Below are 25540 nucleotides of genomic sequence, written 5' to 3'. Positions count from 1 at the left end.
GTTATAAAATGTTACCGAAGTTTACGAAACAATTATACAAAAAAACCATTATTTACCTATATTCACATCAAAGCTGTCCACTTGAGTCAGAGTTACTAAATTATTTATATATGGAGCTACGGAACTCCAAATTAAGATCCGCTAATTTTCCTTGAAACTAAACTCACGTATCTTCCTAACATAAAATTTTTAGAATTTTTGGTTTTGCCAATAAGTACAGTTTATTCAGTCTCCCCTGTTTCACTGCTCGACAGTTCTGACCACTCTTCACTAAAATTTAATTCTCTCTTTGTACAGAATTCAAATAATGTTATCGGTTATTTTTCCTGAAAATAGACTCATTAAGAAATCTAGCCATACAAATTATGTCACATAATTATTTTTTAAAATTTTTAATAATTTTTAAAAGTCAGAAAAGGGGAGCTCAAAATCACTCTGACCTTATCTCACAAAATTTCAAATATCTCCTGATATGAAAGTCTTTCGCTTACACCATTTCTTCTATGTGAAACTAGATGCAATAGGCTTTAATTTCATATCTTATTCGACCTCTAATTATATTTTCATAATTTATGGTAAATTTTCAAAGTCAAACTACTGCTACTAACCAAAAACTATTTTAGTACAAAAATTTGTTAACTAGTTTATAACAGCTTTACTTCAATTCATTTAAACTCTATACATGCCATATAAATCTTCAAACATAAAACAAAAGCTACCGGAATTGATCTGGATAGTGTGCCTTGTTGTGTTGATCCGATCTACCAAATTCACTTTAATTCAATCTACATAAAAATATCACACACACACAAGTAAGCTTACTGAAGCTTAGTAAGTTCATAGGTTAAAAGTAATACTTACCAAACATACTAATTCCAAACAATACCAAAACATTTACTAAAGTTTCCTGCCATTCATAACCACTGTTATAATACTTCACATAGTTGAGCACAACATTAACAACTACTCAATCTTTTACATTTGGTTCACTTCTCTTGTATTACTTATTATCAAATTAGGAAACAGCTTACGAAATTGAGTACGTCGTTGTTCAGTGCCACGATTCATAACTCAGTATGGTTTTCCTCATTGAAATACCATACCTACATTTTACAACTCGGTATGGGAAATGCCATACCTACGTTTCTTAACTCAGTATGGATTTGATAATACCATACCTACATTTCACAACTTAGTATGGATGATACCATACCTACAGTTCACACTTTGCCATGGAACAACTATGGTCTTATCCGTCAATTCATCACATGTCACGATACGAACGTACTCAATCCTACGTTTTTCCTAATTTGCATTTCCACATTTATTCTTTCATTAATAAAATTTTCACAATCCCACAACAAATTCATATATAATAACACATTACATCATTCAAGCATTCACGAATAAACATCTAAATTCAACCATATGAACTTACCCGGCTGATTTGTAGAAGATATTGAAATTTAGGTACTATTCCACAACTTTTTCTTTTCCTCGTTATTCTTTGGATTCTTGATCTATAATATAAAATATTTTCACTCATTAGCATTTATTTGATTTCTATTTCACTTCACAATTTATGCTCTTCAACTGTAACACCCCCTAACCCCAAATCGTCCCCAGAACAGGGTTACGAAACATTACCGGACCTATCGAACATTTATAATTAATATACACATAAATACCAACACAACCAGATACACTCATAATTTTCCAAATTTAAACATTTACATATTATTCAATATTTAATTTTATTCAAATATCAAATATCATCAAATAAATCAATTTCATACCAAATTAACCAAATTCTATTATATATCATAACAAAACTTAAATCTATTTATTTCATCCTTACATTTACAATTTCAAAATGACACACACATAAGACACCCTAGGTACATGCCTTTACCAATAATGAACACACTTTACCTTATTGAATTCGGGATCGGCTGGATGTCGATTCAACGCTCTATCTTTACTTAACTCAGCAGAGAAACAAACCGACGTTGAGTATAGGTATACCAATGGTATTTCTATAATCGAACACTTAAGCAATTATAAAACATATTAATTTATATATATTGAATTTTTCAAACTTAATGAGTATTCAAACATTGGTTTCCAACCAATGTTTTGGTTTACTTTAAATTCAAAATCATTTATTATTTTCAATAGCAATTAATCAATCAAGAATATTTATTAATGATCAGTCAATCGAACAATTATTTATTTAGTAATAATCGTTATTTGGTAACAATCAATTATTCAATAATAATCAATTATTCAAGATCAATCAATTGATCGGTTATCCAAGAACAATCAATTATTCAAGAAAATCGATATACAAGAACAATTAAATTATTCAGTAATAATCGATCTTTTCAGTTCCTTTATTTACCCTTATTAACATGACTCGGACCTAAACGGATACACGGATCCAACCAACACACCAGTACGGCACGTAGTATCTCATCTACCGGTTTAACAAGAATAAAGAATAGTAATAAGAGCAAAGACGGTACACGAGTACCTCATTGAATAAATCCAAAAAAGAATAAAGAATAAAGACGGTTGCACAGAGTACCTCATCGAATAAATTCAAAATAAGAACTTGGTAATAAAGAATAATATCCGACACACAAAGTGCTGAATTGGTAACAGTAACGGTAAGATAATAGTAGTTGGCACATAAGTGCCTGATTAGTAAGTCGGCAAAACCTGTACTCTTCCACATCCTATGGCATGCCAACTATATTCGACTAGCCTGACTAGTTAATAGGGTATTTAATTCACTTTTCACTTTTCAATTAATTCATATTTTAATTAACTAACTATATATTTTCAATTCAATATAGTTTCATTCACTTTTCACTAATAAATATTTAATTTCACAATAATCACATTTTCTATCAATTTCATCACACTTCCACTACATATATTTTCTAATATAACAAATATTTATTATTCAATTTCCACATCAATATTCATTTCAATTCAAACATTCACATATATTCATAAATCAATTCAATATAATCAATATTCAATCCAATTCAAATAATTATCTCAAAATACCTACTACATATATATATTAAATAATAAATCCAACAATTTAAGTATTAAGTTCGGATTCTAAAAATACAAATCGTATTTTCTCGAGCTAACTCCTGTTGTCTTTGCCATTTTTCCTTGCTTAGGCGAGATTTCCCGAGACAACGTTAGCTATGGGAATTAAAACAATTCATATTCGTTAATTCACTACTAACTTATATCTAATTAATACAATTTCTATTCAATTTCAATTTAATCTTAACTAAATTCACGTACTTTTTCTACCTCAATTCATACTTCATTTCTATTCAAATTTTGTCCAAACTCATACTTAACTATTAAATTTCCAGCATATTTTCCTAATTTTGAAATTTTATCAATTTAGTCCCTACAACATAAAACTTATGAATTACTTTACAATTTAATCCTTATTTCATTTCTAACTTGAATTCCTATCAATCTAACCGCTAATTCATCTTTTTATTCGACATGAACAATATTTAGAAATCTAATAACTTTCAAAATATTCACTTAATTTCATCAAAACCTTGTCCCAAAGCTTCCAAAACATCAAAATTAAGTAAAAAGGGCTAAATTGACTTACCTATTAAAACTTCAAGCTTCAAACCTTGAATTTTCCCTTTTCATCTTTCTTTTCTCTTTTTCTTTCTTTCTTTCCCCTGCTCTCTGTTTCGTCTCCTTCTATTCTCTTTTCTATTCTTTTATTGACTTTGTTATATATATATTTATACTTAAATAGTAAGTATTATTTATTTATTCATGTGTATATTATTAATACATTTGTATCCATTTATAACCATACATTTGTCATAATTTAGTATATTTATTTCATAAAAATCTTATAATATGATCATATTAATTAGTAAATATATTTTATAAACAATAAATATCTATTAATGATTAAATACATGTATTACAAATGTATATATTTTCATTTATACACTTGTATCAAATCATTTCCACACATTTGTCTTTATTTAATTTATTCATCATATAATATTAATTTAATGATAATAAATACATTAATTATTTACTTAAATAATAAGTAAATACATACATATTTTACAAATGTATGTACAATATTTATTACACATGTATTTTATTTTTGCCATACACTTGTCTTTCTTTTAATTTATTTAATAATAACACCTATTAAATAATAATAATAATTTAATATAAAACCATAATAATAACAATTATAACATTTAATATACATAATTCAAGAAAAATCTTGATTTTTCTTCCATTTGCAAACCTCATCTATTGTCAATGGCTTAATTCCATTTTAATCCTTTTTACTTTTTTAATCTACAATTCAACTTTCATCCTTTATTCAATTTAATTATTTTTCCTAATTTCTCTTAATTAAGCTAAATTCACTTAATTAAAGCCTAGTTAATTATTCAATTAACTTCGTAATTATTTTTAATAAATATTTTCTAATCCATTTTTCAGAAACAGAGACCCGAAAATACACTTTTCCTATAACATTAAAGTTCGGGTCATTACATCAACTTTCAAAATTATACTTTTACCCCTAAATTTACAATTTTTACAATTTAGTCCCTACTCAATTCACCCATAATTGAACTAATTTTTCTCAATTAACACTTTATTTTATCATTATAAACTATTACAAAACCTTGGATATCCTGAATTTCAATACCAACCTTAAATTCACAACTTTTTCACAATTAGGTCCTAAATACCATTTTCTATCAAAATCACTTAATAAAACCACATTAATATGAAATTAGAACTTAAATTTCATAATAATTCATCACAAAATTTTCTTACCCATCCAGGGTAACTTCCAATTTCACCCATAAAATAAAAAACTAATGAATTCTATAAGTGGACCTAATTGTAAAAGTCATAAAAACATAAAAATTATCAAGAAAAAGCAAGAATTAAACTCACATGATCTAAAAATATGAAAAACCAGCTTTCTCCAGATCTTCTATGGCGTTTTGGCTGAGAAAATATGAAGAGAACTCTAGATTTTTCAATTTTGTTCTTTTCTTATATGTTAAAATTGTTAAATTTCCAATTTTGCCCTTATTTCCCTTATTTTTCTGCTGATTTTCTTGCCCTTGCTGTCCAGCCTATTCACTTTTAGGTTTAATTTCCCTTTAAATCCTCTTTCTTTTAACACTTGAGCTATTTAATCCTTCTTGCAAATTTTATTTTTGTTACAATTTAGTTCTTTTTATTTAATTGACTACCCGAACGTTAAAATTTCTCAACCAAACTTTAATACTAACTAAATGACACTCCATAAATATTTATAAAAATATTTATAGCTTGGTTTTCAAATTCGAGGTCTCGATACCTCATTTTTGACCTGTTTGACCTAATAAATTCTTTTAATTCACCAAATTCACCAATTCAAAAATTCTTCTAAATTCTTACTTGACTCATAAATATTAAATTGCTATCTTGTTTAATCTTACCTTGTCGGATTTAGTGATCTCAAATCACCATTTTCTACACCACTGAAAATTAGGCAGTTACACTTCTTATTGTGACGTCGCTATCTATTTAACTGAAAATACGAGGCACACCCCACAAAATACATTCAAAATATTAATTTTAAAAAAACCAAAAAAAAATACTACACATTACATTCAAGAAGATATTGTATATGTTTATAATTTTACTTCTAAGAGATTTCTCACCCATTCTAGGTTCTATTTTTGATTAAAAGTATATCAATTAATTATTTTTTATGGTGAAATATTTTAAAATTAAAATATATCAATTAAATTATTAAATATTTTTAAAATTATTAATTATTAAATTTACTTGTAAAATTGGATAAAATATTTTCAAAACGATTAAATATAAAAGCTAAAAATTAGAAATACCACTATTATTAATTAATATTTGTAACACACTATTTGCTGGGTTCTCTGGATTAATGACTAATTATTTGATATTTATAAATGTAACAATTTTAAAGTTAATCTTTAAATATTAAGAGATAAATCTCAAAATTATATGAATTTTAATTTGGTGTAATTATACACATGAAATTTTAATTATAATTCAAATGTATATTTGAAACTTTAATTCGATTTAATCATGCACATTTAAAGAAATAAATATATCAATTTTTTATATTCAATAAATATAATTATTTATGTATGCAATATATAAATATAAAATGATGTTATATCAATAATTGTGTTAATAGTTTATAAGAATTGGATCAAATTAAAATTTCATATATAAAATTACACAAAATTAAAATTCATGTATATATATAATTGCACATTAAACCATAGTTCATGTATAATTTTAGGATTTATCCCAAACATTAAATACAATTATTTTGCTTAAATATAAAGGCGAATCTAGGGAAATTTGGCAGGGGCCCTGGTCCCCTAAAATAAAAAATTACTATTTAGGCCATTAAATTTTTTAAAAAATTTAAATTAGTAAAGGTAAAATTGTACTTTGGTCTCCTTAAAATTATAAAAATTCAATTTAATCTTTTAAAATTTACAAAAATATAGACTATAAAAATTAAAATTTCATTCGCCCCTAAAAATTGTTTTAGCTTTACTGATGCTTAAATAATGGTTTAAAAGGCACACACATTCCAAAATTTAATGCAATCATTTAATAAATCGGTTGATATTTTATTATCAAGTATAAAACACTTATATTATATTATTTTTATTTTTCAATCATTTAAAACAATAATAAATATACCTAATATATTTTAATTAATACATACAATTAAATTCAAGAATCACGAGTTTATAAACTAATTATTTGATATAATTAGTGTTGTTTATAGATTGGATCGGGATGAGATTTGACTCTATTTTTTTAAAAGCCTAGGGACATTTTATTGTTAAAAATTAATAAAAAATTAAAAATATATTTTATAATTAATTTTTATTTTAAATATATTTTAAATTATTTAAATTAAATTCAAATAGTTGGTCCGACCCACAAAAATTCTTGTCTAAACCTAACCTAATTATTGGCATAAACAAGTTGCTCAACCTAGTAGCCCCTTAAGATAGAAAATTTTCATTGAGGCCTCTTTATAATTTGTAAAATTTTAAATTAATAATGATAAAATTACACTTTGTCCCCAAAATGATAAAAAAAATGATTTAATCATTTACAAATTATAAAGATAAATATATACAATTTAATATTGGCCTCCCAAAAAATTTTCTTGCTTCGCCCTTAACTCAGCCTATAAATAGGTCTAGATATGATAATAGTAATGTTTTTCTAACTCCACAAATAAAATTAAAAATCGTTACATTTCCTTAATTGATATTTATAAAAATAAAAATAAAAAAGATAAATGTTTTAAAGTTATCTGTATAGAAAAATTTCACCCTAAATATATTAAATAAAAATAAAAAAAATAATTGAGAGAATCATACCCTCTTTATTTGATTTGGTATAATTAGTGGGTTTATACTTTTTATATTGTGTCTTAGGTTGAATAACATATTTAACAATACTATATCCCATCTCCTATCTTCATCATCATACATTATGTCATTACATGACCTTCAATCTTTTCTTTTTACTTTCTTATAGTTCCATAAAATAAGGTTGGATAATTATGCTGTCTTTTGTCTATTTTGAAGGCTACCCTATACCATTATCTTCAACTTCTTCTTTATATATATTTTATCTTTTTCATTTATTTTTTATATGTGATTTAATCTAATATTCCTTTAATATGGTAAGCATTATGTTGAGTATCAACACCAATCTGCAAAAAATATATTTTGTTAATTATTTATATTGTATAAATTTAACTTGTGTATAAATGTTTTAAATATTTTGTCAAGACAGAATGAATTATACATTGACTAGAAACAAAAAATAAATAATTATGAGTTTATATAAAACACATATCTCATATTGTTTAAAAAACAAGGACGATGAGACTTTAATTCTGTATAACTTATGTTGTAATTCCTTCCAGTGCTATGGGTGGGTGTTCTAAACCTTGTTTTCTTCCTTTTTGAAAACATCCTTTTCCAAGTTTTATTTATGACTTAAAATATAATTACTTCAATAAGATAAGATGACACGATATGGAGCCCCCTCTTAAGAACTAACTTTCTCATACTTATTTTAAAAAATTATTTATTTGAAAAATCTCAAATTTAAATATAACAAAAGGATAATTTGTATAAATTAAGTTTACGTGAAGGTCACTTAATGACCAAATTTAGTGTAATTGATTATATAATTATTGTAATTAATGGATTTTATTTTTCTTTTTGAGGGTGACATATCTCATTGAAGTGATTGTAATTGGGACACTTGTCTCAATTCTCAAAAGAGAGTGAAATTAGGGGAACTTACAAACGATATATTCCCCTTTTATGACACCCCATTGTTCAAACATATATTCACGATTGTTTTATGATTTCCAAACCCTAAAAATTATAAACAAAAGTTTCAGTTAAAGCTATTCATAGGTCGAAGTGTTGCTCGAATCTAAAAAGTTTCAAGCCCAAGTCTATTTTTGGGTCAACTGGCCCAAAGGCTCACTTTCACTATTCAAAATTTAATATTTTTTATTATTTAAAATAAATTTAGCTTTGGTTGAGTTAGGATTGAAACCAATTCGAAACATAAAAATCTTAATCCAAATCCAGTCCAAATCAAACCGAGCCTACCTGCTCAACCCATGAACAGTTAAAAGTTTCGTTACATGGATTATATCATTTGCCTTTCTGAGATTAACTAAAACTATAGTTTATAAGCCTTAACAAGAGAATCAAATTGTAACAATGGACCGTCTATTGCATAATTACAATAAATATTGTGAATATTTTCTGCTGTGTAAATGGGTTTACAATACAAAAGCCTATGTCCTGTACTTTACAATTGATTATATTTAGATCTAGTAATTTTGAACACTATAAAAAACTAGTAAAACATGAATAAACCATATATGAAAATATACATTGTCATTCTTGTTCATCATTTCGACTCTAATCCTCCCTCTCCCTGCTACTGCTCAATTCACTCCCTTCTATAGCATTTTGTTTCACTGAACTTACTGACCCTACATTCTCTTCATCTTTATTCTTATTTTCACTAATCATGGAACCTTCCATGATTGGATTTAAGGCAAGTTGACCAGAATAAAGGAATAAGCCAAGAGAATTGAAGCCATAAACAAATGTTGCAAGGTAGCACAATCCATTCACAATAGTCCTACAAATAAAACATGTTTAAGGGATAAGAACAACAATCATTTACGGACAAGAGAAGTAATAATAAGGAATTACCTGATAGTTATTGTTATCTGACGAACCTGCAAAGCATGGAGATGAAAAATGTTTGAGAAGAATGACAATGCTTTAAGTAAATAACAATGGCATCCTGTACTATATGAGGTCTTCTATTGTCCATTCTGGTTTTTTTGTCAAAAATCAAAATGGTAATAGGCTATGGTTATGAACTTACACTCCATAATTTGATAAGCATAAGCTCATTCCATTTTATATATCATTGTAAACATGTTTAAGCACATTCGAACCCACATTTTCTTAACCGCTGCAATAATAATGATGCCAACCGAGTTAAGGCTCAATTGGCAAAGTGAATGATTTGACCTTACTTTATCATGTAGAATATATAGTAAATATATGGTACTGATAGTCATCTGTAAAGGCCAAGACTAACTTGGAGTATTAGTTAAAGCTCTTGTTTAGCACCTAACACACACAGGTTCAAATCTTTACATCCTTTTCCTCTTCTCCCAATGATCAAAAGGTACATCAAACAGATTTAAAGATATTCTTATTGTCCCACATGAAGCCTACGTCATTTAGTATCATGGAAGGATTTACACTAGAAGTCAGATATGCTTGTGTGATGTGTACCTTATGTTATTATACAATAACCAATTTTTAATAGCAGAATGGGATAAAATCATTAACGGAAAGACCAATTTATCTTTAATCTATGTTAGGGTAACTAATTTGCCTTTTTTGAGTAGCTTTTACCAACAGTTTTTCCATTCAATAAAGAATATTGTGGGACAACACCACATAATGCCTATGGACAACCAAAACCCTTTTCTATCAACATACCAACATAGACACATGGAGTTTTCAATACAAATGAATCACTGAAATAATTAAGCAACTGAAAGTAACAAGAAATGATTAAAAGCAGGGCAATTAAAAAGAACAAACCGAGAAATTATCAGAGACTGTTTGGCGATTAAGAGCAGCCTCTATAGTAGTAGTGAACTTATACAGAAAAACAGCAATAACACCAGCAATTAAGCTTCCCAACAATGCATCAACAGGTGATGGTGTGGATAATTTTTTGTTTTTAATCGAAGCAGATCCCATTGCTTTCAACCTATTCAATGACTTTTCCTTCAATGATTTCGACCTCAGTCTCTACATACACCAAAAAAAAAAAAAAAAAAACAGAGAAACCAAATTGAAATATGGCAGATAAGGGGAAAAAAACCCCAATTTAACACAAGCTAAATAGGATTCTCACAAACTCTTTAGCACGCTTAGCACGGCGTCTAATGGATCGAAACAAGAAGGCAGCAATGGCACCGGAGAGCAAAACGGTGGTGGCAGTTTGGAGAGGAGAAGAAGAAGAAAAGGAAGAATAAGATGTAGGTAACTCAATTGGAACCTCTTCTTCTTGTTCTTTTTCTTCAGCTATGGGGGTAGTGACAGGTTCTTCTCGAGGTAGAGCTAATAATGGGCGAAGATGGACATTGGAATGGGGAAATAAAGGGGAGAAAAAAGTGGATTTTTGGAGGAGTGGGGAACAAGATGGGTTATGGAAGGGAGGGAGAGAGAGAGGGGAAGGAGAAGAAAGGGAAAGGAGAGATTGAAGCATTTGCAGCAAAGTGTTTGAGTTTCAGAGAAGAAGAAGAAGAAGAAGAAGAAGAAGAAGAAAAAGGATGAATCCTTTTTCCTTTTTTTTGTGATGGGTTTTGATTTGATTTGTTTGTCATCAAAAATCTTTTATGGATTTTTTCTCCCTTCTTCTTCTGAATTGAAAGTGAAATAAATCTGAATGGTTTGAAGTTTGCAAAATATCTGTTGGATATTATCGTTGTTGTCACTGTTAGGTCCCAACTGCTTGAAGGTGTTCTGTTCTCTGACATGCATTTTTTTATAGAAAATATCTATTTTACGTACGTTTATATTTTGCTCAGTTAACTTTTTTTTTTTAAAAAAAATATAAAATGCTCACTAACTATTAAAATTTCTGTTGTATGATTTTTTTTTCTATTTATATAGTTTACATCAATTAAAAATTCTTCTTTTCATTTTCTTTAACAATTCAATTTTATTTCATGAAATAACTTTAAATATCATGAATCTATTTATTAATGGGTATTACTCCACCGTATGGATTATTGAATTATTGTTTGGAGCTTACTAGTTAAATTTTTTTAAAATTTAATAGCTTTGTGACTTAAATAAAAAACTTTTGAATAGTTCAAGTGACTTGAATGAAAATTTTAAATAATTTAATAACTATTTTATAACTTTTAAAATTAAGTAGTCAAAATATAAATTTATTAATAATTTAATAAACTTAAGTTTACTTTCAAGGATAATAACAAAATATTATGTAAAAAATTAAAACATTATTAAAATGAAAAGTTCTTTGGAGAAAATAATCATTTATTTAAACGGAAAAATGACATTTTTACTTATATATGTTTAATATTTTTTTATTAATCACATTAGACATTTTATGAAAGTATATGAATCAAATGTAACATTATCCCATTATTCTATTATATTGTAGTTTATAAGATTTTTTAAAATTAATCTTATTTTATTATTTTTATAATAAAATTATTTTTTACTATTAATTATAATTATTTTTCACAAAAATATAATTTTTATAATTTAATTTATTTGTTAGTACAAAATATTTATAATAAAACATGGACTTATCTAATATTATTATAAACATTTTAATATAATATTTAAAATCCAAATTTTTTCAATTTATTTAACAATTAACATCTTTATTTAATATTATATTTCAAATTTCATAATAAAAATATTAATTATATATATAATTGAAATGTATTATTAGTTTTTTTATGTTAGGATTAAATTTATATTATTTTTAGAAACAATTATATCAATAAACACTATTAACCCGCAATTAGAGGTGAGCAAAATTGATTTGATTCAAATAACTCGATAAAAATTTAAAACTTGAATTAAATAGTTCGAGTTATTTGAGTTAATCCAGTTATTTGGATCAACTCGAATAAAAAATTAAGTTTTTCGGTTTAACTCGAATATGAATTACACAATTTGAGTTATCCGAAAATCCGAATAAGAAAAGATAAAACTACGTCATTTTGATAAATGTTTATTTTTTTAAAAGTTAAAATTCAAAATAATTAAATTAAAAGGTAAAACTACGTCGTTTTAATAAATGTTTACCCATTAAGTTAAAAGACTAAATCATTATATTTTTCATGTAGTTAAATAATCTTGTGATTCATCTACTAGTTAAATAATTGGTCCATCTAAAAGCAACATTAAATATAAATAATAGAATTCGTTAACTCGACTCAACTTAACTCGAAATATTTTGACTCGATTCTATTCGATTCGAAAAAATTCAAATTGAGTTCGGTTGCTAAAATAGAATTTGTCAACTCGACTAACTCGAAAATTTTTAACTCGATTCAACTCGACTCGATCAAATACTCACTCCTACGTGCAATATACGAATATAAAAACTAGTTATTATATATCGTTTAAATATATTTATTATTTTGAAAATAAGCATTCATTGTACGTGTCATCTACTTATTAGAAAATATGCACCAACCCTTGATTTGAAAGGGAAACAAATAAATGTGCTGGTTTAACAAGTGTCTAATTCATAACATGAGCTGTACTATTACTTAGGCAGTAATCTACAGCTCTTTCTATTAATGTTCATGTATGTGGTTATATGGCAACTTTAATCGCATAATATTTTTTACCACATTCATCTTTATAATATTTATTTTTCCTTATAATTTTCATTTTACATACGATTTCATCTTTATAATATTTATTTTTCCTTATAATTTTCATTTTACATACGATTTGATATCTTATGTAATAATTAAATTAATGATTTTAGAAATAAAATTTTTTATTAATATAATATTGATAATTTAATACGTAATTATAATATTTTATAACTTTGGGCCCAATCTAAAATTAATGTTATAATTTAGGGATGTACGATTTAATTAACTATATTTGATATATATAAAATTCAACACTTTCAGGGCATAAAATATAAATCAATAAACCCTAGCTAGCAGTATAAATAAGTTGTTGCAAACAAGAAAATCACCATTCAGTCAATCAGAACACAAAGAGAAAGGCAAAGTTGTAGCTTGGGAAACTTCAACAATGGTGAATTTCAGGCTTTGTCTTTTCACTATTTCCTTCATTACCTTAACCTTCACATTGCAACCATTTCATGTACTGTCAGATGAAGCAATGATAATCAATGTCTGCGATAAAACACCCGACCCTAGTCTTTGCAAGACATGTCTTAATAGTGATCCGAAAAGTAAAACAGCCGACGTTAGGGGCTTGGCAATGATTTCGATCACATGCGGGACACGCGATGCCGATAAACTATACAACGATACGTACATAATCTGTACACGAGAACGAATGATACTGCACTTCATAAGCTTCTCGATAACTGCTGGACGAGATTTATAGGGGCACGAGACGGTATAGATGGTGCCGGACGGGTTCTTCGCGATCAAGGGTCCGATGCTACGAAGTTAACTATTACTCGGAATGTTATTCCGATGATTACATTTTGTTCGGAACTTTTTAAGAAGAACCCAGCAGTGGCTGTGCCGAAATATATAATTGATGAGACGAATGTTGTTAGTACTGATTGTCAGATTATATTGGGGATTTTGAATAACTTTTAGGCAGTGTGATTCATGTGGAGAGAGCAGCAAGATACAAGATTTGAACATGGTTGTAATAATAATAATATGCTTTAATTCCCTTCTCCCTTCCTTTTGTCGTTCACATCAATTTTAGGTGCTTCAAAAGCTTTTTGGATATTATTTATCAGATTTGTTCCCGTATGTTTTGAACAAAATTGAAGATTTTTAGTAGTTTATTGCTGAGGATAATTCGAACAGAAATTAAGTTAAAGATGTGATTACAGTTCCGATAAATAAGCCAAACTAGTATACTTTTTATTGAAGATTTATTTTAAGATTATGTCTGTGAAATTAGATATTTCACATTCATTATAATTTAACATGGATATAGAATGACTTGTTTAGGTTAGTATATTCGAGTGAGAGAGAACTATTTGTTCATCCAAGAATTGTATGAAACATAATATTATCCCTTTCTAATAATTTTATGTCATATCGTAATTTCATCCTGAATTTTAGGATTTTAATTAGGATATAATTTTTACATGGTGAAAATACTGAAATTTAAAATAAAAATGTTGATGTGACATAAAATTATTAAAAAATGATACATATACTGTTTCATACAATCCTATCCCATAAATGAGAAGGGATTGTGTGAAATTGTGATTTTACATCATCCTTATCCCTTTCCAATAAGTAAATGACAAATCAGATTTTTCCTTCTGATTTTCAGTATTTTTCTGCTGACAAAATTCAAATCTAGCTAAAAAAGCTTAAAATCAGGAGGAAAAATTTGATTTGTCATTTTTCTATTAGAAATGGATAGGGATGACGTGGAATTACAGTTTCATTTTAATCATTTTTTAGGGTTAAAGTTGCTGTTATATTAATTTTAAAACTTGTCAAGTATGTTTGTGTTAATAATTTAATGACTTTGATAAAAAAGGAAAAAATCAAATAATTGAGTAATGATTTTATAAGTTTTCATAATTAAATAACAAAAAATTTAATAAATACTTGTAAAGGAAACTTAAACGCATAAAAAACGATAGTAGAAAAAGAAAAACCATTCATATAACCCTAGTAATATAAATATGTTCTTGCAAACAAGAAAATTACCATTCACTAAATCAAAATACAAAGAAGGCGGTAAAGTTGTAGCTTGAGAAACTTCAACAATGGCGAATTTCAGGCTTTGTCTTTTCACTCTTTCCCTCATCACATTAACTGTCATATTACAACCATTTAATGTAATGTCTGATGAAGCAATGATAATCAATATCTGCAGCAAAACACCTAATCCTAGTCTTTGCTAAACATGTCTTCACAGTGATCCGAAAAGTGCAACAGCCGACGTTAAGGGCTTGGCAACGATATCGATTACGTGCGGTACACGTGACGCCGATAAACTATACACCGATACGGATAATTTGTACACGAACACGAAGGATCCAGCACTTCATAACCTTCTCGATAACTGCTGGTGGAGATTTCTGGGGGCACGGGATAATATTGACAGCGCGGGACGGATGCTTAGTGATAAAGGGTCGGATGCGGCGAAGCTAGCTATTACTCGGTATGCTATGCCGATGATTACATATTGCTCGGACCTTTCCAAGAAGAGCCCAACAGTGGCTGTGCCGAAGAATATTATTGATGAGATGAATGTTGTTAGTAATGATTGCCAGATTATATTAGAGATTTTGAGTAATTTTTAGGTAGTGAACTGAAGAGAGCAGCAAAATACAAGATTTGAACGTGGTTGTAATAAATAAATATTATTGACTCAATACAGACTCTGCATTTTCCTAATTTTTTTATGCAATATTGGGAAGAGTCATACTATTTGAATTGGTGTTAAATAAAAGACATAAATTAAGAAAAAAAACATTATTTTAGTTAGAATAAATTACAGGAAAAGTAAATAAATTTAAAATAAAAATTCTTAATTAGGTTATGTAAATAAAACTTTTATATTTCATAATTAATTTATTTTTACAGAATTATTTTATTCAAAAAAAGAAAAATTTGTACATAAATTATTGTTTTACTTTCTATATTTATTTTTATATAAAGTAAAAAATCATTTTTATAAAATCTATAAAAATTTAAAACCACTTTACTTATAACATTAATTTTTTTAGAAATAAAAGGAATAAATTAAAGAGTACTTTAAAAATAAAATATAAAAGGAAAACAAAAAAAAACACACTAACATATATTGCAATTAGATAGTACACATAGAGGTGCTCGTGGGTAGAGTTGAGTTGTGTTTGAGTTGTGTTTGAGTTAGGTCTAAATATGATATTAACATATTTTATGTTTGTCTAAGCTTAGCCCGACCCTAAATATTGACCTAAAATTTTGCTCAAACTTGCCCATATTTACAAAAGATTAATTCAAGCCTATTTTAGGCCCACCCATATTATTAAATAATTTTTTAAAAATATTCAATTTACTTTTAATACTAATAATTTTTTTATTTATTGAAATTTTTATATAGTCATTTTAACATTATTTAATGTTTATATTAGAGCAATATTAAATATTTAGTATATGCTAATTTTTTTAATGTGTTGCAAATTACATAATATATAAAAATAATATAATATAAAATATTATAAACTTAAAATGGATTAGGTTGGACCGGGCACGGGACTCGAATGTTCAAACTTAAGTCTGACTCATATTTTAAACGGGTCTAATTTTTTTTGTCCAAACTCATTTTCCAAACATAATAATTTTACTGAAACCCTCCCAAATTTTGGACGTACCTTCGAGCCTAAGCAGGTAACCCAATCCGTGAACGGGTCTGTTGGCACATATCATCCATTGCCATGGCTAACGAAATTAAAAATTTAAAGTTTAAGCCTAATTTAGAATTTGACACATAAATTAAAAACATATGGTGAAATAAACCCTTTATGTAATCTAATAGATTAATAGAAAAAATGACAATAACTATCTTATCAACATTAATTATCACTATAGATAGGAAATAAAGCAAACGGATTTCATGCCAATAGATAATTCCAAATATCCAATTTTACAATATAATAACACACCAAATTGCACACTTCCACACTCTTTCTTAATAAAAAAAAGTAAGTAGTTGAAATTGTGTGATAGATCCCAATGGAACTTGGATATATATACATATATATATATATATACATATATATATATATACACATAGCATGTTTTAAGAACGAATCCATATAAAAAAAAGGTCAACAGCTACGAAGTCTGAATCATGTTTAATTAATATAAAGCAGTTGGAGAACAGTAGAATATCACCTTTTCCATGCCATCCATTCCCATTAGGCAATAAACCCCATTCTTCTTCTGAAACATAACAATAAAACAAACTCAGTTTCTTAATACAAATTAGAGTGAAAAACAGAGTGTGAGAACAAAAGCAAGAATGTCTATGAATATATAAACATTTCCTATGACTGATTAAGAAATTACCTAGCAAGGATCATGTCAGTCTCGAACTATGATAAAAGGAACATGCTCTCGTCCTTGCAACACTTTAGCTATGAATGTCTTTGGCATTGATTCAATCTTCAACTTTTCGAGGGTTGTAATGAACCTCCGTCCATCTGGAAGTATGTTCAAATTTGGGCAGTAACCAATCTCCAATCCCCGAAGAGAAGGCATGGCTTTTTCATCCATCTTCAACTCCTCCAAGTTTTCAAGATACATAAGGCTTAGAGACTCGAGTTTGGGAAAACCGTGTGCAGAGCAAAACATTTCTTTTCCTTTGAAAGCTTTGTCATAGAATTCAAGAACCCTTAAGTCAGGCAGCTTCTCTAGTGTTGGCATTGGATCTTCCTCAAGCTTGCACCTTACCAACTTTATGTAAACGAGATTTGAAGACAAGTAGTGGTACTCTGGTAACTTACTGATCTCCACAGCTAATCTCAATTTATGTAGGTTACCACAGTACGAAAGGAGGTGGGTCAAATGCCTTGTATCTATTTCATTGCTGATAATAGACAAGGAATGAAGATATTTAGCTTGGATGATGGGTGGATTCTTGTCCAACTCATTAAAATTTTCAATCTTGAAGGGCCCATTAATCTCCAACTGTTGCGCGGAAGCGTGTGAAAGAGTAAAATTATTGTACTGAAAAATCACATTAAGTTCAATTCCCAGGAAAGAGAGGTAGATCACGAAGATCACTTAAATACCAAGTCTTTCCTAACCAGAATATCTCTCTATTGTAATTTAATAGCACAATAAATCACTACAATCACATTCACAAAATATGCAAAACAAATAATAAAGAACACCAGAATTTTAACGAGGTTCAGCAAATTTTGCCTACGTTCTCGGGCACTACCAAATATATTTCACTTCAAAAATTACAAGTAAAATTTACAAATAGAGAGAGAGAATAATGCCTTAAGTAGAGAATGACAATTATGGGATGAAGAAAGTAAGCAATGGTTAGGCCTATTTATAGTTGAGGTTCAAGGATTAACTTGCAATGTCCCTATACAATTAAGGACCAAAATTGCAATTATCCCATGCTAACTTTTAAAACTTGCCAACCAATATTACTTTCTACTTTTGGTGCCCACCCCATTTGACTTTTCAAACAATGGTGGGTTCCAATACCAACTCTCTAAGATTTGTCATGTTGATAAGATCCTTCACATAACAACTCTTGGTGTTGAAGTTCACAAGTGTTAAGAGTTTTCTCAAAGTACCCAACTTCAACTTAGTTCTGCTTTTACATTTGGAAGGGAGATATAGATGTCTTAGTTGCAGCATCCTCCATATCACATTAGGCACATAAATAGAATTAGAATGTGAACATGATCCACGTTCAAGTCTTAAATCCAAGGTTTGCAAGCATCTCAAGTTACCCAAAGACGATGGCAGCTTTGATCTTACGAAGCTAAGATCCCTTAGACTCAAGAATCTTAAATGGATAAGATTACCTATATCAGTCGGTAACTTGCATCCAAGAAAATCGTTGATTACCTATATCAGTCGGTAACTTGCATCCAAGAAAATCGTTGATTGGTTCTAAGTCTAACACTCTTAAGAACTTGAAATTGTTGAGCATGTATGTCCAAATTCCTTTAAGTTTTAGAAGCGATATACCAATTATTGAAATAAACAGAATCGAAGCTAGAGGATTGCAAAAACGACTCTCGCCTTCTTCGTAACTTACCAATGATCGGGGCCGAAGCGCTTCTATTGGAATTTCTTTGAAGAAAAGAAGTGATCGAAGTTTTGTACTTTTAATGCACTGTATCCGACAGTATTCATGCATAGAAATTCTACGAAACCCTTGATCTGTGGATGACGAACATGCATTTGACTGATCAACAATGTAAAAGAATTTTTCTTTTTTTGCTTTTGACATGCAGAAATCTCTCATCAGATCATGCATTTGAAATGTTTTGACCTCTAAGGTTGAGATGTCTCTTTCACATACTTGAATCATGCACCTTTCCACCAGTTCCATCAAATAACCTTCTGCCACATCTTCTGCTAGTTCCCCACAATCTTCTTCTTGATTTGGTGAAACAATACCTTCAGCAATTAATAATTGAATCAATCTACCCTTACGTATCTCATAGTCTTCAGGAAAATGGCTTAAATAAAGGAAACATGTACTTAGATAGGGAGGTAAATCATCATAACTTAATGCTAACACATCCTTTACATCACTTGTGTCCCTCTTCAAGTATGCTTTCACATTTGTGGATACCTTTTGCCATTCATTTAATGAGTTATTCTTTGTAGCCAAAATTCCTCCCAATACAATGATGGCTAATGGAAGACCTGCACAATGTTTAACCATATCTTTCCCGAACTCTCTTAATTTCGCATCAACTCCATATCCTGTAAAAAAAACGGAAAAAAAAGAAAATTATGATCTACATATAAAATTTTTAAATTAAGTTTATTTTTCAAAACTTAATATTTTTTATCACTCTCAAATTTAGAGGGGCTTCAAATTTAAGTGATAGCTTGATTCGTGAATGGGTATGATACATACCTATATGTATAGATATTAAGATCAAATAATTTTGCAGTTGTTAATTCGATAATTATATTACCTGCAAAATCTAATCGAGGAAACGCAATCTTTTGAAGCAATTCCCAACTTTGCTTATTGTTTAGACACCGCAGCGCACACCGATAACATCTTGGGTTAGCATGGGAAACTATTTCTTTCCTTCGAGATGTGAGCAATATCTTGCTATTGCTATTCCTTTCAATTGGAAAAGCAGGTTTTAGACTATTCCAAGCTTCAATGTTCCAAATATCATCAAGTATCACCAGACATTTTTTATCCTCCAAGAACTTAAACAACTTCTGTGCTAATTCGTCGTCACTTTGATTACTACCTCTTTCGTTGGTGGAGGAAAGCTTGGATAAGATGTCTTCCCAAATTTTTCTTTTTTGGAATTGTCGAGAAACATATACCCAAGCCAAGTATTTAAAATGACTGACAACCTGGTCATGTTGATATATTTTCTTAGCAAGAGTGGTCTTACCAAGACCACCCATTCCACAAATAGCAACAACACTGCATTCACTTTCTTCATCGATAAAAAGTGCAGCAATGTCTTGATATCACCATCCAATCCAACAATATTATCATCGACAATATGTGGATAAGGCCGTCTCGACTCTCGCCTTCGAGCTGAAGAACTTGGTCCTTCTCCATCAACCCCCAACTTTGTTACATCATATGTCTTCAGTTGTCGAGTCAATTCACTGATTCTGACTGTGATTTTCTCTATCTCAGACTTGGTTTGGTAGAGCAAGCATCCCTCTTTAAGGCAGCAAGCCGATCTTTTGATGCAATTCGAAAAACCAGCTTTCCTTTTGGATGCAACTTGAAGGGCAAAAGTCTCTATCACATCTTCAGCATCGTAGGCCAAGTCTCTGATATCAGCAACTTTGTTACGCATCACCTCATCATCAGCTTTTCTTGAACCAGCCACTTTCAAGAAGCTTTGCATCCATCTCAGCTCCCATTCTAAACTCTCAACTTGGTCATCGACACCCAACAAGGACGTTACTTGTTGAGTTAGCATGCCAATTGTTTCGAGAACAGAGGATATAGCTGACAATTCCATAGATTTTCTCAATATTTTGAGCACTGATTTCTCAGTGTTTGTATTGCTCAAAATGTAATGGTTGTTGGAGAACAAATTTAATTTCGGTTATGGGAAGCGTGGAAAGAGAAAAGGAACTTTATCGTGAAATGTGGAAAGAAGGAAAAGTAGCAGCCCAAGTGGTTTTATTTTAACTTATCTATCTATTTAACCTTTTATAGTTGGATCAGTTGGATTTATCTTTTTAGGTTTTATTAATCTCTCTAATTGCTTATTAATAGTTTGCACTTTCAAATATAATTCGAATATTTAGTTTGGATGCAATGCTGTTGTATTTTCCAAAAATAATAAATATATGTTCAAATCTTGGAAAACAACATTGTAGTTTCAAGTTAGTATTCCATACTTTACTCATTTGCTTTGAACTTAATTCTGCTCCATTTGTTTCATTGAAAATGGTTTCTGAAAAATAATTTTGTAAAATGATTTTCTTTTTGAAAAACTAATATTTTCTAATGTTTAGATTAATCATGTAAAATATTTTTGTTATTTGATAGATTTCTTGAAAATATTTCATAAAAGATGTTTTCAATAAAACAAACATACATTTGAAATTTATGATAAAGAGTTTAAATGAAATAGTGAATTGATGACAAAGTGATATTAAGGTGAAATTATAATAAATAATGGATCTTCATGATGTTAAGGATTAAATTGTAAACTTTGTGAAAATTATAATTAAAACAAGAGAAGTGGTATGTATGAAAATTTGTTATGTCAAATAAGATATTATAATGAATTATTTGATTAAAAAATGTTTATATGGTGAAAAATAAATTACATGGCAATAGGGACTAAATTGAAAAATGTACAAAAATTTAAGTGCTAAACAATTTAATATGTAAATAATGAAATTATGATAAAAATTTAATGAATGTGTTATGAGATGATGAAATATGCATAAAGTATTGTAAAAGTGAAAATGTAGAAAAATATAGAATTTTTAAGGACTAAATTGTTAAACTTGAGAAAATATATGGATGAAATAAAAAAGTGAAATGCATAAAAATTTGATATGTGAAATAAAATATTGAGATAAATTATGTGATTAAAATGTAAGAAGAAAGAAAATTGATTTAATATGATTAATTAGTGAATATTGAACTTTTATGACAAAAAGGGCTAAATTGGAAAGTTATGAAAGTTTATAAGAAAATATTTGATAAGTGAAGAATGTAGTAGATAATGTAACATCTTGATGCTTTGACCAAATGTTCAGGTCGGGTATGGGGGTGTTACAGTAAATAAAGTCTTATCAGTCTGGAAAATGTCTTATGGAAAAAAAACTTGGTCAGACATTTTACGGGTGATAATTTTACGTTAATTGAAAAATATTTTATGTTGATCATCCTATTTTACATGAAACAAATATCAGAAAAAGCTGAACATATTTTTCGTAAAAACTTTTACATTAAAATAAATGAAACCTTAATTGACAATAAGTGAAGATAAACTTTTATAGAGAAAATGAAAAGGTAAAAAGAAAAAGACAAATGTAAAATTGACCCTCGGACTATATCACTTTTCTCAACTAGGTAAAATTTTGTTATCAAAAGCGGTATTTAAACTATTAATTTGGTCTTACTCTATCAAAACACAATACCGACCAATAATAACATAACACATGACATATTTTTATTGAACGTCAGATACTTTTGATATAAAATAAGATGAAATTGATAGTTTAAGTACCACTTTTAGCAAAAAATAGTTTAAATACTAATCTTTACCATCATACTAATATTTTTAATTAAATATTAAAAATTTTAAAAATATTTTATTAAATGTTTTGGTATATCAAAATTTTTAATCAAATACTGAAATTTCTAAAAATATATTATTAGATATTTTGATATGGTAATTAGTTAAAATTTTGTATCCCTTCAAAATTTCAGTATTTTCAAATTTTGGTATAAAATATACCAAAAAAGAAGAAGAAGTGGTTCAGACTAACAAATATTTGTAGCAATTATTATATTAATAGATGATAAACAAAATATAATATATTAAATTCATATATAAATATTATTTAAATATACTGTTTTTGTTGGTGCATGTTTTTCTTAAATTTATTTTTACAGTTGTATTTTTCCGCCAATGTAACCCAATAGTCAATAACAAAATTTGTAATACTCAATATTTCTAACCAAATATTAAAATTTCAAATAAATATGAAAAATATCTAATGAGATATTGTTAAAAATTTTGATACTTGTTAGAAAATTTGGCAAAATATCTAATGAGATGCCGTTAGAAATATTGATATCATGTTAAAAATTTCGCTATATGTTAGAAATATTGGTATCACATTGAAAATATTGGTATCACATTAGAAATTTTGATATTTAGCTAAAATTTAAAAAACCCAGATATATAATAAGATGCTGTTAAAATTTTTGATATTTAATTAGAAATATTCGTATCGCATCACGTTATAAATTTGGTATAAGGCGGTTAGAAATATTGGCTATCACACACCTTGAAACCATCTTCCTCTTCATTGGCTTGTTTAGACAATTTAACTGCCTTCGCCGTCTTACCATCCATTTTCGCTTCCAAGTCTGATTGGGAACTACACTCAAAAGAATCCTTTGATTCAACTCTCTTATAATCACAACAGTAACGAAAAATTAGCATTAGTAACAAGATCAATTTCTACGACTTTAACAGCGAATATTTTATCTTCCACAATAACGAATCCTTTGACTGTAGATGTCGATAGAGACGGAGACGCATTCGGTGTCAGATTTGAGTCTGGTGAGCGATGATGAATGGGGGGCCGCTAGCGGCTGTGGCTGTTGATATAGGAAAAAGAGCAATGAATGCTTTGACCAATGAATTTGCCATAAGTGTAGCCATGAATTTGCCGAAGCTGAATGAGTTTATATGAATGTTGATGGTATTACTTATATCAATATTTATAATTGAAATAAATCTGAATCAACCTGCAATTTAATACGTAAAATGAGGAATTGAGATAAAATTTAAATTTATCAATTTTGATTATATGAAGTTATATAAGATATGTATAGATAAAGTTTAAATAAATTTTTTTAAAAAACGTTGTAGTTAGTTGTTAGTAGTTTACAAAATGGAGCAAGAGACACAGGCAACAAGCGGGAAATGGGCACTGAAAAAGGTGTGGCGTCAAGAAGAAGATCCATCGGATGTGGGAGATCAAGGAGCGCAAAGTGAAGGTGGCTTTCATTCGTTTAAAACTGCATTGGCGAATGGAAATTTGAATGGTGAAGATAAGGAGGACTATGAGAATGATGACTTTGTTTTGAATGAGGGTGATATCATTATGTCCACTATTGATGGGATGCCGGACATCCGTTTTTCTGACAGAGTGCATACTTTGGTCCTGAAAAGCATGTTTACGTCGGTGATAATCAAATCTCTGGGAAGGAAAATTGGATTAAATAGCTTGTGTAGTAAACTTTATGCAATTTGGAAACCCACTCGTACGTTTCAATTGATGGATCTTGTTAACGACTATTATGTGGTAAAATTTGAAGCCAAGATGGATTATAAGAAGGTATTAGCGGAAGGGTGATGGGTGGTTTATGGCCAATATTTGACTGTGCAGCCTTGGTCATTGTCATTCAGTACACAGGAGGAATATCCAATGCTGGTGGTGGTATGGGTACGGTTACCAAACTTTCCGGGGGCGTGGTTTAAAAGATGTTTGTTGGAAGCAGTAGGGAATACCATTGGGCAGGTAGTCAAAGTGGATGATAACATTGAAAATGGTGCTAAAGGAAGATTTGCACGTATGGCTGTGAGTGTTAATCTCCAAATGCCTTAGTTGAGAATTGAGGATAAAATTCAAAGGGAGGAGTATGAAAATTTACCTAATGTATGCTATGAATGTGGTCGGTTTGGCCATGTTAAGGATGGATGCCCAAAACTCAATGTGCAGAAGGAGATGGAAGAGAACGACGAAGAAGAGATGGGATGGCCGAAATCATTAGGGGTTAAACTATCAACGGCGGTGGAGTTTGATAGAAAGGCAAAATCGGCAAACTATGGTGAGTAGATGACCGTAACTCGTAATTATAGGAGACAATCACGAAGGAATCCGTATGAGATTAATGATCAGATAAAGGTTGGCATGGGATGAAGATTTGCGATGATTGCAAATTCAATTTATGAAGAAGATGATTTAGCACAACTGTTGGTTATAGGAAGTATTGACGTTCAAAAAGAGCATGAGGATCTAAATGGGTTGAGGAAAATAGGGCGAGTCTTGAGAAGGTTAATGGACCTAAGCCCAAACTTGGAAAGGACCATTTCAGAGAATAGGGTCAAGCTCGACTAATTTGGGCTTAGCAAAAAATGGGCTTCCAAAGGAGTGGTGATAAAGGAGAGTAAAAAGAGAAAGATA

At 29.0% G+C, this 25540-nt stretch overlaps 3 protein-coding genes, 1 long non-coding RNA gene and 1 pseudogene across 4 annotated transcripts; 2 read left to right on the top strand and 3 right to left on the bottom strand.

Annotated features, from left to right (window-relative positions):
• Positions 1–526: 526 nt before the first annotated feature.
• On the bottom strand, positions 527–1952 carry LOC128283581 (uncharacterized). The gene is made up of 3 exons (XR_008273962.1): positions 1933–1952; positions 1439–1520; positions 527–785 (listed from the first exon to the last, which is right to left on the bottom strand). It is a non-coding gene; the product is annotated as an uncharacterized LOC128283581 (long non-coding RNA).
• A 6895-nt stretch (positions 1953–8847) lies between these two features.
• LOC108472709 (uncharacterized) lies at positions 8848–11115 on the bottom strand. The gene is made up of 4 exons (XM_017774263.2): positions 10591–11115; positions 10272–10484; positions 9360–9385; positions 8848–9285 (listed from the first exon to the last, which is right to left on the bottom strand). Exons 1-4 carry the CDS (start codon positions 10942–10944, stop codon positions 9060–9062), a joined length of 819 nt encoding a protein of 272 aa, XP_017629752.1. The 5' UTR covers positions 10945–11115; the 3' UTR covers positions 8848–9059.
• Positions 11116–15180: 4065 nt separating this feature from the next.
• On the top strand, positions 15181–15720 carry LOC108472173 (putative invertase inhibitor). The gene is made up of 2 exons (XM_017773680.1): positions 15181–15257; positions 15333–15720. Exons 1-2 carry the CDS (start codon positions 15181–15183, stop codon positions 15718–15720), a joined length of 465 nt encoding a protein of 154 aa, XP_017629169.1.
• A 1768-nt stretch (positions 15721–17488) lies between these two features.
• Positions 17489–21197, bottom strand: LOC108472172 (probable disease resistance protein At1g58602; annotated as a pseudogene).
• Positions 21198–24244: 3047 nt separating this feature from the next.
• Positions 24245–25192, top strand: LOC108472170 (uncharacterized). Its single transcript, XM_017773679.1, has 3 exons — positions 24245–24691; positions 24743–24874; positions 24962–25192. Exons 1-3 carry the CDS (start codon positions 24245–24247, stop codon positions 25190–25192), a joined length of 810 nt encoding a protein of 269 aa, XP_017629168.1.
• The last annotated feature ends 348 nt before the right edge of the window (positions 25193–25540 follow it).

The sequence above is a fragment of the Gossypium arboreum genome, chromosome 11, assembly GCF_025698485.1.
Source record: "Gossypium arboreum isolate Shixiya-1 chromosome 11, ASM2569848v2, whole genome shotgun sequence".
Classification (NCBI taxonomy): Eukaryota; Viridiplantae; Streptophyta; class Magnoliopsida; order Malvales; family Malvaceae; genus Gossypium; species Gossypium arboreum.
The sequence above is the reverse complement of the archived record's forward strand: the minus strand, read 5'-3'. Positions and strand labels throughout refer to the sequence as shown.

What these genes read in the sequence shown, in the direction of transcription:
- LOC108472173 (XM_017773680.1), top strand. Translation starts at nt 15,181, where the DNA reads ATGGCGAATTTCAGGCTTTGTCTTTTCACTCTTTCCCTCATCACATTA. An exon ending in TTACAACCATTTAATGTAAT is followed by an intron (nt 15,258 to 15,332) that starts GTCTGATGAAGC and finishes ATGTCTTCACAG; the next exon opens with TGATCCGAAAAGTGCAACAG.
- LOC108472709 (XM_017774263.2), bottom strand. Translation starts at nt 10,944, where the DNA reads ATGCTTCAATCTCTCCTTTCCCTTTCTTCTCCTTCCCCTCTCTCTCTC. An exon ending in CAGTCTCTGATAATTTCTCG is followed by an intron (nt 9,386 to 10,271) that starts GTTTGTTCTTTT and finishes CATGCTTTGCAG; the next exon opens with GTTCGTCAGATAACAATAAC. An exon ending in CAGATAACAATAACTATCAG is followed by an intron (nt 9,286 to 9,359) that starts GTAATTCCTTAT and finishes TTTTATTTGTAG; the next exon opens with GACTATTGTGAATGGATTGT.
- LOC108472170 (XM_017773679.1), top strand. Translation starts at nt 24,245, where the DNA reads ATGGAGCAAGAGACACAGGCAACAAGCGGGAAATGGGCACTGAAAAAG. An exon ending in CCAAGATGGATTATAAGAAG is followed by an intron (nt 24,692 to 24,742) that starts GTATTAGCGGAA and finishes TTGACTGTGCAG; the next exon opens with CCTTGGTCATTGTCATTCAG. An exon ending in TAGGGAATACCATTGGGCAG is followed by an intron (nt 24,875 to 24,961) that starts GTAGTCAAAGTG and finishes CAAATGCCTTAG; the next exon opens with TTGAGAATTGAGGATAAAAT.